Raw genomic sequence first — 13,255 nt, forward strand, 5'->3', positions numbered from 1 at the left:
CTTCTCAGAACACTGCCCCAAATACTCTGTTTGCAGCCACCAGTGAGCAGCTTTTGCCCTCCTTAATCTGACCTTGAAAGCAGAGCACAGTCTTCTCTCTGTTCCAGGGAACAGTCACATCTCCTTTGAGCTTTGGGAAACTTCCTTCCACCCGAAACGCTGTTAGAGCTTGTGATTGGATTGTTCCCTGGAGGGCTGAAATAAAATGATCTTAGCAAACCACAACAGTAAAGCTCTTTGGGAACCTTTCCCTGTCTGCATCAAATGATTCTTAAACAGCTAATGGCACGGGCTTTGGCGGGGCACCATGGCACTGTTAACCTGCTTCTTCTGCTTAAGTGGCTTCAGCAGCAAAGAGAGGCTGGGTTTGGGCAAGTCTGTCTCGCTTGCTGCTCTTTCTGCTTCCCAGGGCAGTTGCAGGGGAAGGAGCAAAGGTGAGGATTCGCAGGTGTCGCTGGCCGAGTGGCGCTTGGCTCTGGTTACCAGAGCAGGAAGGGTTGAGTTCAGCCCAGCGGCCTTGAGCAGGCACAGCCTGGGAGCAGTGCCAGCCCTGGGCAGGGGCTTCAGGCCCTCGCTGCCGTGCCCTGGGCTCGGCTGTGCCAGGAACAGCAGGCAGGCAGCAGCTCAGCACTGCCCGGCCCTTCCTCACATCCTTGCCGGAGCAGAGGCTCCAAGTTCCCCCGCCCCGGTCCTTGGGGGGGTTTCCAGGAGACCTGCAGCTCTTGTCCAGTGCAGAGCGGGCTTTTGTTTAAGGTGTTGTCTCCCAGCTCTGGTGTGAGAGGCAAGCCCAGCCTTGGTGCTGGTGGCTCCAGAGGGAGGGACCCTCTTGCAGCTCAGGTTCTGTTCTCTGCGCATCCCGGGCCATTCCCGACTTTCCTGCAGCGGAGCAGGGACTAGATGGCGCACTTGGACCGGGCTGGCACAGCCCTGCCTCAGCCCAGCCCTTCCTCATGCTCCTGGAGCAGCCTGGGGTGCCCCTCGCACCCTTTCCCTGCTGGGCCGGGGTGTCCCGGGGTCGTTCTGAGGAGTGAAGGCTCCGCTCTGTGCCCAGCTGGGTTCTGTCTGCCCTGGCGCCCTGGGCTGGCACAGGGGCACAGCTGCCCGAGTGAATGCTGTTCCCAAAGGGACACACCAGCATTCCCCTTGAGGTGGAACGTGCCTTTCCTGCTGGGAAGAGCAAACAGCTCCTCTTCCCTTCCAAGGCTGGCAGTGGAGCACCAGCAGCTGAAGCTACACTTGTCCCCAGAGTGCTGGTGAGCCAGTGCTGTGACAGGCGTGGGCAGCGTGTCTGTGGCGTGTTCTGAGCGCTGCACAAGCTTCTTCCTTCCCGTTTTCTCTGGCTTATCTAACACTCCCTGTTTTTGGAGTACTCCCATCAGTCTCTTATAAAATGTGCTCCTGCTTGTTGCAGATACTTGGCAAATAGGTCAAAAAGGCACACTCTGGCCATGACCAACCCTACAGCTGAAATCCCTCCAGACTTGCAGAGGCAGCTAGGACAGCAGTCCTTCCGACCCCGGGCTTGGGCTCCACACCTGGGACCCGACCAGCACCGGTGAGTAACGGCACCGGCCGGCCGGGCAGCTTGCGCCAGGAGTCCTGCCCAGGTGGCCCTGGAATGGAGCACTGAGGACATCCCGCTGGCAGGGAGGGGTGAGGAGGAGGAGGAGGAACAGGGACAAAGAGCAGACCCACAGAGCAGAGGGTGTCTGACTCCCTGGCTGCAGGGACCAGCAGGAATCGGCTGGCTCTTCCCTCCAGTCCCACTTCTGTGGCTGGAGATGATTTGCTGGAATGGCTGCCGTCACAGAAATATTGGGAATAAGCTATTTTTTTTAGAGGAAAGCTTTTCCCTCTGTAATGGTAGGCATCAAGGTAGCAGATTTGCTACACAACATTTTTGGAGGCAGATGAAGGCAAAAGATTGCACCAAGAGTCATCCACAGCAGAGCTTAAAACCCTCATTGTTCTGCACCAGAGTTGTGTGTTCTGACTGCAAAGTCTCTTTGCAAAGCTTCTCAAGGGTAATTTCATTTCTCACCTGAACCCTTGATGGGAATGATGTGAGAAAAGGAAGCTGGATGGGGAAGGAAAACAAAATCACCATGTCTGGGAAAGAGGAAAGCTTTGGATTAGATCTAAACACACTCAGGATGTGTGGGAGGGACAGTCCTGATGGAGAGGTGTCAGTGTGACAGAGTTGTTGTCACAGCAGCCAAACGGAGATGCTGATGCCACAGAGGGAGCTTAAATTCCTCTCAAGAAAAAAAAAAATCCTCCTAAAAATGCTTTAAAGTGCTCTGACCCCTTGGTGCTAGGAGTGAACCAGCTGCACACTGGAGTTTGCTGCCCCTGGGGAAAGCAGTGGCTGCCAGGCCAGGCTGGTGCTGGTGTTCAGCCCCTCAGGCAGCTCACACTGCTGGCTTGACAAAGCCCTTTTTATTGTAGCCAGAGACCTGCTGAGCTGAGCACTGATGTAATCAGCAGGGACAGGTGAACTCTGAGCAGACTGAGACAGTGCTAGTGCCACGCTGGAGCTCCGGAAAACCGAGATAAACACCTCTGTGCCCTCAAGTTATTCCCTCAGAGGTGCCTGGGGGATGGAAAGAGCAGGAGGGGAAACATTTCTAGGGCCTCAGTTTGATAGGAAGAGCAGTGCTGCTTGCAAAACAAGCAGAATGTGCTGTGTCCTGCTTTCAGGATTGCTGCAAATCCTAAAGGTAAGCCAAGTCCCTCATGCACAGCAGGAATGGAATTTTTACAAGACTTAAACACACTTACCCTGTAAACAATGTTGGTGTCACCTCTGTCTCTTGGCTCTGGAATCCTGAGGCTGTTGCATCATGAGCAGGGTGGTATCTGCTCGTTCCACTCTTGGTGTTGTAACGTGCTGTGAGCCTGTTCTGTGTCTTTCCTGTGAAATCACGGAAATTTCATCTGACCATGGTCTAAACAGAGTGTTCCACAGTGAGTTCATGACATACCTGGCACAGAAATTAGCAGTCATTGTGTAAATAAACCACATTATTGAATGGCAGGTGGGTTTTATTTTAGCCCTTAACCTATTTTAAGCCATTTTATGTATCTTCTTATGTAGCCCCTGGTTTTGTCACGTTGAATATCTGAAAGCAGAATTGAAGTACAGCTGTACAGGGAAGTGCAGCTGTTATGCCTTGCCCACATGGGTTTCAAAAACTCAGTATGATTTTATCTGTAGCTTCTACTTTCCATCAATGCAGCAGGAGAACGAATGGATCAGGATAATGGATGGGATGGCTTCAAAAGGCAGGACTACAGCTCTTTCCTTGAAAGGAAACTGAACTGTGTCCTCCTAAGGCAGAGACAGTGACAAAACAGAACCCAGCCTGCTGGAAGTGGTCCAGCATCAGTCACCTTGTGACAAGGGGAGCCTGGAACAGGCCCTCAGAGTGACCTCTGGAGCTCAGGACCACTCCAGCTGCAGCCAGGTGGGCTCTTGCTGGGTTTGGTGTCAGAGGTGCTGTAAAGAGCACATCTCCATGACCTTCTCACAGACAAAGGCTACTGCTGGAGCCTGTGCATCAAGTGTTGCTTGCTGGGTTCTGGAGATGGCATTTGCAGAATCTTCACAAAAGAAATCCTTTACTGATGGGAGAAAATCCTCCCTGTGAGGCTGGGGAGGCTCTGGCACAGATTGTCCAGAGGACCTGTGGCTGTCCCATCCCTGGAAGTGTCCAAGGCCAGGCTGGACAAGGCTTGGAGCAAGCTGGGATAGTGGAAGGTGTCCCTCCCAGCCCTGTGATTCTGTGATTTGCACAGAAATCAGGTCCCACCGATAGCACTTGCCCGGAAGCCCTGAGGGCAGGCAGAGCCCCAGCAGTTTGCTGTGGGGCACATTGTGATGAGTGTATGCCAGGTTATCTCTGCTCCTGATAACACAGGTACCACCTAATGGCAGGGCAGGAGCTCAGTGATAATGGGGAGCCCAAACTTCGGGAGAAAACAGCTTCCTGAAAAAAATCTGGTTCCCTCGGATGGCAGAGAAACATCACAGTGAAGGGAAGGTGCTTGTGGTGCCTTGGGCACAGCTTGGTTCAGAGGTGCCCGTTCTGATTGCCCTGTGTGGAGCATCCAGGCAGCTGGGAGGCTGCTGGAGATGGAATGTCAGTGCTGGAGTTTGTGTTTTGGCTGGTGTCACGCCACTGACCCCTTCCCCCTGTGTTCAGTTCTATTTACAAGGACTCCAACACTCTGCACCTCCCCACCGAGCGCTTCTCCCCGGTCCGGCGCTTCTCCGACGGGGCTGCCAGCATCCAGGCTTTCAAAGCCCACCTGGAGAAGATGGGCAATAACAGCAGCATCAAACAGCTTCAGCAGGTGAGAGAGGGGTGGGGGTCCTCAAAACAGCCTCCACAGGGAATTCTTACTGCCTCAGTCCTGCTGCTTCAGGAAGCAAAAGAGGAATCCTTACACGAAAGGCTGAGGGACACAGTGGGGACTTGGCAGCTGAGGGTTTGTTCCTGCCCTGTGTGACTGCAGCAAACCCTGAGTGTCCTCTGCATGTATGAGCTGTTCACCTGCAGCTGGGCACCGGGGCGGATTCCTGCCCCCTCTCTTCTGGGCAGAACCATCATGCTGTGCCCACCCATGGGCATCCTGCCTGTCTCTGCAGGGCCCACCAGCACTGTCAGACTGCAGCTCCTGCTCTCCCCCATTTCCTCTGGCAGCAGTTTTGGGGCTGTTCCAGGGTCTCCCAGGAAAGGGGAGTTTGGAGTGTATTGTGGGATATTCCCTGCGCAGCCAGGCACAGCTTGCCAATGGCTGGAGCGGGATTTGGCCCCAGGACAGGCCTTTCCCCTCGCAGCACGGCACAAATGAGATGCTCTCCTCACCTTGAAGTGTCATTTCCAGAGCTTGCTGCCTGCATTGAGGGAAAACAGCGGTGCCAGCTCAGTGTCACGTGCACCCATTGCTTTCCTGGCTTTTTGCCATGTCACTGCACACCTGATTCTGTCAGAGGGAATGGATCAGACTAGTTTTGCCAGCTATTCTCAGAGGGGTGGGCTGCAGAGCGGGGCATTCCTCACACAGCAGGGTGATGTGCACCATTTATGGGACGTGCTGGGTTCTTGCAGGAGTGTGAGCAGCTCCAGAAGATGTACGGTGGGCACATGGACGAGAGGACGCTGGAGAAGACGCAGCAGCAGCACATGTTGTACCAGCAGGAGCAGCACCATCAGATTCTTCATCAGCAGATTCAGGTAGTGCAGCCCCAGCCAGAGCTGCTGAAGGCTTAGCTCTGTTTTCCTGTGTTGCTGCAGACACAACTCGTGAGCAGGTCCCGGGGGGATTGAGGGAGGGGAGTTTGCTGGGCTTGCTGTAGCGGGAAGGCTGAAGGATTTCAGCAGAAATGTTTGCACAGCTGCTGTGGTAGCTGTGGCAGCCAGGGCTGCAGTCAGGCACTGACACTCGGTGAATCTGGATATGTCCTGCTTCACCCAGCAGTTTCTAAATTTACTGACTGAGACATTGACTGCAAACACTTCTTGTTTTCTTGTGGTGCCTGGTTCAGGACTGTATCCGGCCTCCCCAGCCATCTCCACCCTTGCAAGCTCCATGTGAAAACCAGCCAGCTCTGCTCACTCACCAGCTCCAGAGGTAAAGAAATGGATTTAGGGCAGCTCTGGGTTTTACTCTTCCTGAAGCCCAGGGATGAGCTGACACACTCAGGAGAGGCCAGGCTGAGTTGGAGGTTTATGGAGTCGGAATGACACAGCCAGTTCTCAGGTGAATGTGCCTGGTCCTTTGAGCTGGATTCTTTGTGAAGGACTTTAGAATCAGAGAAATCTGATTCAAAGGCACAGACCTGCTTTGAGCAGAGGATTGACAGAACTGCCTTTTGAGTGGCTTGAAGCTGCCACTTCAGCAGCCAGGCTCTCTCATGCTTCCTTAGGTGTCTCACACCTTTCCAGGCCCTTGGTGAGCTCAGCCTCCTTCCCCTCAGCATCCTGACTTGTAGGTGAGGCAGGCTGAGTTAGGGGAAGTGAAATCAGGATGTCTCAGCAGGTGCAGTGAGTCAGGAGGTGAGCCTGCAGTGTCCTTGTCCCCAGGTTTCTATGGAAGCCACCAGGTCATGCTCACTCCCTGCGTGACTTGGACAAGTGAGGTGGCTCTCAGAAGAGAAGCCAAGCTGCAGAGACCTTGGGATCCCCAGCAAGGGCTTTATGGTGTTTATTTTGAACAAGACACGCGGCGTTTGGCATCAGTTCTCACAGTTGAGACAGCATCTTGACAAGGAGCAGGCATGGTGAGAAGGTGCTTGTTTCCCCACGTAGGTTACGGATCCAGCCATCCAGCCCGCCCCCGAACCACCCCAACAATCATCTCTTCAGGCAACCCAACAGCAGCCCACCCCCCGTGAGCAGCAGCGTGCTCCAGCCCCATGGTAAGCGGTTCTGGGAGCTGGGCAGGGCCATGTGATCCCATCAAACCCTGAGGAAGCACGAGGGGTTTGCCAGGGCTCCATTCCTCACCCCAGCCCAGGCCCTGCACAGTTTGCTGATGATGTAAAAGATTCTCCATCTGGCAGCAAGGGCTGGTGTTAGCGAGAGCTCGCGAGAAGCTGCCAGCTGGAATGTGCTGTCGGGTTCCTTGTCACAAGATCCTTACTTATCGCTCCCGGGGGTGGGGAGGAAGGGCTGATATGCTCAGGTTTATGCAAATCACTGTCAGCTCTGCAGAGTTTCTGTTTTGGTGCAAGGGGCTCCGGCTCTGACCTTTGCACACTGGCACAGCCTGACAGAGCACCCATACGGACACGTACTGGGCTCCCGGCCTGGCCCACAGTCACAGAATGATTCATAGCATCACAGCCTGGTTTGGGTTGGAAGGGACCTTAAAGATCGTCCTTTTCCAGCCCTCTGCTACGGGCAGGGACACCTTCCACTAGACCAGGTTAATCCCAGCCCTGTCCAGCACTTTGGGGAATGGAGCAGACTCGCTCCCAAGCCTCGCCCTGGGCTGGCAGGGGTGCTGAGGGTTTTTGTTCCTTGTAGGTGCTGCCTCCCAGTCCCAGTTCCAAGGGATGCCATCCCACAACACAATCTTCCCGCAGTCGGGTAACTGTTCCCCTCCCCCGGCCATGGGGCTGACGTGCCTGGCCCTGCAGCAGCAGCAGTCGCAGCCCCAGCAGGTCACCATCCAGGTGCAGGAGCCCGGGGACCTGGTGGGCAGCAGCCTCCTGCCCGGGGCCTCGGTGGGCGGGCAGGGCCTGGCGTCCCACGCACGGGGGATGTCCCTGAGCCCCAGCGCCAGCCAGATCCAGATGCAGCACCGCGCCAACCTGATGGCCTCCCTCAGCTACGGCCACCGGCAGCTGTCCAAGCAGCTCAGCGCCGACAGCGCCGAGTCGCACAGGTGAGGGCCCCTCCCTGCCTGCTCCCAGAATCTCAGCACGAGACCTGCTGTCCTTGCCAGTCTGCCCTGTGCTTGCTCCCTCCCTGTGCTGGGAAGGAGTTGCTGAGCCAGGCCAGGACTGCTGTCCCATGTGCCTGGGGAAGCCCCTCCCGTGCAGGAGCAGCTCTGGCTCCCACCAGCAGCGCGGTCACTTGTCCTTTTCCTTGTCCTTGCAGTCTGAACGTGAGCAGGTATCCCCCCGCCAACTACGACCAGGTGCACTTACACCCCCACCTGTTCCCGGAGCAGCCCCGCGTTTCCCCCAGCAACTACAGCCCGCCGGGAGGGGTCGGGTTCCCTGCAGCCCAGCAAGCTCTGAAGGTCCCGCAGCTCGACCAGTACCCCAGCTTCCCTCCGAACGCACATCAGCAGCAGCAGCACTACACGGCATCGGCACTACAGCAGGCACTGTTGTCCCCGACACCTCCCGACTACAGCCGACACCAGCAGGTACCGCACATCCTCCAGGGACTGCTTTCCCCCCGGCACTCGCTCACGGGGCACACGGACATGCGGCTGCCCCAGGCAGAATTTGCACAGCTCATCAAACGGCGGCAGCAGCAGCAGCAGCAGCAGCAAGAATTCCAAGAGTTGTTCAGGCATATTAGTCAAGGGGATGCTGGGAATATGGGCACCAGCATGGGACAGAACCTCTCGGAGCGCCAGTCGTTGTCTTTGCCTTATCAGAGTGCTGACACGTACCACCCCCAGAACAGCCCCCAACATCTCTTAAAAATCAGGGCGCAAGAATGTATCCAGCAGGTCCCTGCGTCCGTGCCACCGCCGCAGGGATACGGACACCAGCCAGCCCTGTTCCACTCGGAGAGCATGGAGGAGGACTGCGCCTGCGAGGGAAACAGGGACAGCTTTCCTGACAGTAAGAGTTCAAACACATTGACCAAAGGTTGCCACGAGACCCCTCTGCTTGTAAACGCAGGAGGGCATGGGGACCCCGAATCTTTGCTAGGAACTGCTAATCCCGCGCAGGAGCTGGGAACGCACCAGTACCGGCATCAGCCAGCACCTGGATTCAGGAATAAGGTGCCCAGCAGAGGTAAGGCTCCCTGCTGCCCGTGCAGGCCAGGTGTCCATCCGTGCCAGGCGCTCACCTTCCTGCCCAGGACACCGTCCCACCCGGCACACCAAGGGTTTCCTGACATATTCTGCATAGCACAGAATTACCGAGATTCTTTCTGGCTTTTGTGGCCTGAAGTAAATTGCAGGCACGGCCTCTGTAATAAACAGGGTTGAATAAGGAAGGAGCCTGATGGGCTGCTTGGCTTGGGAATTTGACCTACTTCTGCAGGCAGGTAAAGACCAGGGCCCAGCTTGCTGCCATCTTTTTGGGGGTGCTGCATGGTAGCCACAGATTTGTTCTTGCTGGTGATGTTGCCCATCCCCTGAAACACTGGATAGGAGCATCTCAGCTGCCAGCACACCTCAGCTGTACACCTCAGTGTAGTCATTTATTGCTGCTCTTAAGCACAGACCCTCAAGTCCAGGCACTGCCAAAGCTTCCACAAACACACACAGTAACAGTGTTGGTCAGTGTCCTGTGGCTCCAGTAGCCTTGCAGCTTTTCTGGCACTTTGGGAAGCAGCTGCAGCAGCAAGATTCAATCCCTGCTTGAACTGGGAAGGGTGGGTTCTGGAGAGAGTGAGTTTAGACTTGCCATTAGGGTCTGAAGACCTTTCCTACTCCTTGGAAGCAGCTGCGCCTTGGCTCCTCAGTGGCTGCTCTGGCAGCGCTGGGCTGTCAGAGAATTCCTGCCTGAGCTGTAATTACAGGCTCCTCTGCAGGAAAACCACCCTCGGAGCCCCTCGCTAAGAGGGCTTTGAGGAGAGGCTGAGTGGGCAGATCAGTATTCCCTGCAGGACTCAGGGTGCTGGGCTGGAGCCACCAGCTTGCCCTCGGCACTCAGGGCCCTATTGCAGAGGAGCTGTGTCCAGGGCACAGGAGGCCCAGCTTTGTTCAGGGACACAGCACGGGTTTGTTGGGAAAGTATTGGGCTGGAATAGGCTGGCTCGGAGGGCTGAGTGGGGCTGCCAAGCCCTGACCCCCCAGAGCGTGGGCGGGGGGCAGGGACAAGGCTGGGCTGTGCTGAAATCCTCCTAAATTCTCAATTCTGTTTGCTCTCAGAGCTCCACTTCCCTGCTGTGCTTGGAGTGGGGGAATCGCCCCAGACTCAGCGGAGGCTGGGAGCTCTGGAGGGGGTTTGGTACGAAGTTGTGAGTCTGAATCCTGTCACTGAAGCCCGTTAGATGGACACTGAGGTTTGGTGGAGTCAGAAGCCAAACCTCGGCCCCCGCACTGCTGGTGCAAGGACTGGTTACACAAAGGAGAAGAACTTTAGACTGTAAGGCCTTGTAAATGAGTAAAAGCAAATAAATGTTTACAAATAGGCTTGTGTAAGCCCTTCTGACAGGGCTGTTTGTAGTAAACTATGTCCTGGGATGCAACTGCTCGTACCATTTTCCTTTATGACCTCCATAACCCACTTGGACTCAGGCCTGCACTGCTTCGGGTCCAGGCAGAGTCACCTCAGAGCTTCTCAGGTACCTCTACCTACAGCAAATCCTACATCACTCCATTTTCCCACTATTGATCTACACCAAGTCCTACATCCCTGGCTTTTCCTTAGACTGTGTAATGAGGGTGCAGTTTGAGGGGTATCTTCTCTCCCTGCCTCAGCTCCCCAGATGTGTTTACCCTGGAGCAGAGCGTGACTTCCCAGTGGCTCGGGGGTGTCTGTGCTTCCACGGGCGCGTGCTGACGCTGATCAGAGCTCTGGATGTCTGTGGAGCATCTGCCAGGGATGGCAGCCGGGGACCTTGAGAGCCAACCAGATCTGTTTGGGATGTGACTGAGCTGCCTGTGAACGGCCCTGCTCCAGTTTTGCTCCAGCGTAGCTGTCCCGGGAGCGCTGCCCGTGGGAAACCTGCCTGGGCTCGGCACGGAGGGAGCCGAGCTGGCGGCAGCGCCGTGCCAGCGTCACATGCCACAGTGACACAAAGGATGTGGGGATGAAAGGCTCTCCTCTGCACGTCTGGGGGGGTGTTTTTGGGGTGTCTGTCCCTTGGTCCAAAGCAGCATCCCCAGAGGTGCAGTGCTAGCTTTGGGAAGCAGATGTTTTTTGGGTCCTGGCTCTTGCAGGCTGAGGGAAGTCATCACCTGCAGCGCAGGGACTGGGGCCGGGGCTGTTTGTGGAGCTGGAGCAGCAGGCTGCTGGCCCCAACCACTGTTCCCATAGTTGGAGCAGCATCCCAAGCAGTGTGTGGGTGGCACTGATCCGCTAACATCTGTTACCTCATGTTTTCCTTCTCGCTTTTCCGGGAAAGCTGACTGTTAACCGCACGTAACCCCACGGTTGTGCAAAGGCAGGGGGAGGCTGCATCTCTGACTGCCCTGGGACAGGGCTCTGCAGGAATGCCACATTCCTGGTGGAGGTGCTGTCCATGCTCACCTGGCTGTGAGAGGCGTGGGGGCCGCATGGGATGGGGTCTCACTTGAATTCTGCTAAATTGTGGGCAGATTTTGGGACTGCCCTGTGCAGGGCCAGGAGTTAGACTTGCATGGTCCTTGTGGGTCCGAGTGAGGGTGTTTGTAGGATTCTTTGAGATCTCTTTGGGGAGCAGTTTTGTGGCAGTTTCAGTGCCAGCTGGGCTGTGCTCTGTCCCAGCACAGCAGGACATCACTTCCCACTGGCCAAAGCCCTGGGAAAGCTCTGGCTTTGTGAGGGATGTCCCTGCAGCTGTGTCGCCTCGGGGCGGCTCCCCAGCGCTCGCAGCCCTGTCGGGTGTTGGTGCTCGGCAGGGTCTGTGCTCAGCGAGCTCAGCCCCGCTGACAGGCTCCTCCATGGCTCAGGACTTCATCCAAAACATCGTGTACTTGATGACGAGAGGCTTTGCCTGATAGGAATGTGGCCTTTGCCCTCAGTCACAAGAGCTTGCAGCGCAGATGGACTTTGCCAGGCAGAGCGCTGGTGTGCTCCCGCAGCCAGATTGTGAGAGGGCAGGGAGAAGTCATCTGATAAAAGTGAAGATCCTGGCCAGCTCATCCAGCAGGATTATGTTGCTTACAATTGCCAAGGGGCCCTGCTGGAACATCCCGTGTTGGAGGCTCCCCCAGCCCTTGTGTAACCATGTGAGCAGGCTGAGGGTCGAGCTCAGGCTCGAGGGGAAGGCAGAAGTGGGAAAGGGTCTGGTTCCTGTGCTCCTGCCCCAGTGCCTCCAGCTTTAGGCTGCCTTTGTAGACCTGATGGAAGGCAGCTAGCATTGGGATCCTTTGGGGATATATATTAATGCTGGAGGGAGAAGCCTGTGTGAGTGCAGGCAGGGGCAGTGGTGCTGTGCCATTCCAACTGGAGCAGCTGGGGATCCTGTCCTGCCAGCAAGGAGTGTTTGTGTGTGGCATCACATCTCAGTTCTGCAGTGGCACAGGTGGCTGGGAGCTGCAGGTTCCTTGTACTAACCTGTCCTTTTTCTGTCCTGTCTGGTTTTCAAGAGTCCATCGGAGGGAACTGCATGGACAGGAGCTCCCCTGGCCAAGCCATGCAGGTGCCTGACCACAACGGCCTGGGCTACCCCGTGCGCCCCTCGTCCAGCGAGCACCCGCGGCCCCGCACCCTGCAGAGACATCACACCATCCAGAACAGTGATGATGCCTACGTAGGTGCCTTTTCCTCCCAGGTCCCTCCTCTGAAGCAGCCTGGCCTGGCTGTGGCCACACAGGGCTCTGCAGACACATCTGGCCCAGCTGTGGGTCCTGCAGTGCTGTGGTGGAGCTGGTCATGGTAACCCAGACCTCAGTGCTCTGCACCCTGTGGGGTTTGGGCTGCTGGGAACTGTCCTGCCCAAATCTTAGTGTGTGCTTTGCTCCAGCTCCCTCCTGCTGTAGATGAGAATGTCACCTTCACTGGTTCAGTGGTGCCTGGTGACAGGATCAGGAGCAATGGCCAGAAACTAAAAGACAAGTTCCACCTCAACATTAGGAGGAACTTCTTTCCCTGGAGGGTAGCAGAGCACTGGAACAGCTGCCCAGCGAGGGCCTGGAGTCTTCCTCCCTGGAGACATCCCAAAACCACCCAGATGTGTTTCTCTGTCACCTGCTCCAGGTGTCCCTGCTTTGGCAGGGGTTTGTGCTGGATGATCTCCAGATCTCCCTTCCAGCCCCAGCTATGCTGTGGTTCTCTTGGTTCAGAGGGATTTGGACCATTCAGTCCATCACTCTGTTGAAGGGACAGGCTGCACCCAGGCTGTGCCTGATGCACTTCTTGTCTTTCCAAACCCTTGCTGAAGGTTTGCAGAGGCTCCCTGGGCACCCTGTCCATGGGCAGATGGGGAAGAGCAGGATCCTCTCCTGAGCTCCCCATGAGTGTGTCCTGCCACCTCCACAGGTGCAGTTGGATAACTTGCCTGGAATGAGTTTGATGGCAGGAAAAGCGCTCAGCTCAGCTCGGATGTCGGACGCCGTGCTCAGCCAGTCGTCGCTGATGGCCAGTCAGCAGCTGCGGGACAGGGACGGCGAGGGTGAGCCTGGGGCTGCCCAGGTGGCAGGGGGTGTGGGCAGCTCCTCGGGGAGCTGTCACAGCGACAGCTGCTCAGTCACCTCTGCCCTTACAGAATGCGGGGAGAGTTTGGAAGGTCAAGAGCACGCGAACCTGGGCGATGGCAGCCAGCACCTCAACACCTCCTGCTACCCCTCGACGTGTATCACGGACGTCCTGCTGAGCTACAAGCACCCAGAGGTGCCCTTTGGGATGGAGCAGGCGGGGGTGTAACCAGGAGGGAGTGAGTATCCGTGTGTCCTCTCGCCACTCCAC

At 56.4% G+C, this 13,255-nt stretch overlaps 1 protein-coding gene across 5 annotated transcripts in view; it reads left to right on the top strand.

Annotated features, from left to right (window-relative positions):
* Window positions 1-13,255, top strand: part of SIK3 (SIK family kinase 3) — a 68,091-nt gene that overhangs the window by 53,044 nt on the left and 1,792 nt on the right. For 2 of the 5 annotated variants that reach the window (XM_014259853.2, XM_088066942.1), the window contains exons 15-24: window positions 1,412-1,555; window positions 4,206-4,356; window positions 5,115-5,240; window positions 5,552-5,637; window positions 6,315-6,424; window positions 7,035-7,395; window positions 7,611-8,488; window positions 11,938-12,101; window positions 12,830-12,962; window positions 13,056-13,223. In XM_014259853.2, the coding sequence (XP_014115328.1) occupies window positions 1,412-1,555; window positions 4,206-4,356; window positions 5,115-5,240; window positions 5,552-5,637; window positions 6,315-6,424; window positions 7,035-7,395; window positions 7,611-8,488; window positions 11,938-12,101; window positions 12,830-12,962; window positions 13,056-13,213 (2,311 nt within the window). In that variant the 3' untranslated portion in view covers window positions 13,214-13,223. Of the gene's footprint in view, window positions 1-1,411; window positions 1,556-4,205; window positions 4,357-5,114; window positions 5,241-5,551; window positions 5,638-6,314; window positions 6,425-7,034; window positions 7,396-7,610; window positions 8,489-11,937; window positions 12,102-12,829; window positions 12,963-13,055; window positions 13,224-13,255 lie in introns of those variants that run through there. The other 3 variants (XM_088066943.1, XM_088066941.1, XM_014259854.2) reach the window with 2 other exon arrangements.

Source organism: Pseudopodoces humilis, chromosome 25, assembly GCF_049639895.1.
Source record: "Pseudopodoces humilis isolate 2021_Gansu_Grassland_sample_001 chromosome 25, ASM4963989v1, whole genome shotgun sequence".
NCBI lineage: Eukaryota > Metazoa > Chordata > Aves > Passeriformes > Paridae > Pseudopodoces > Pseudopodoces humilis.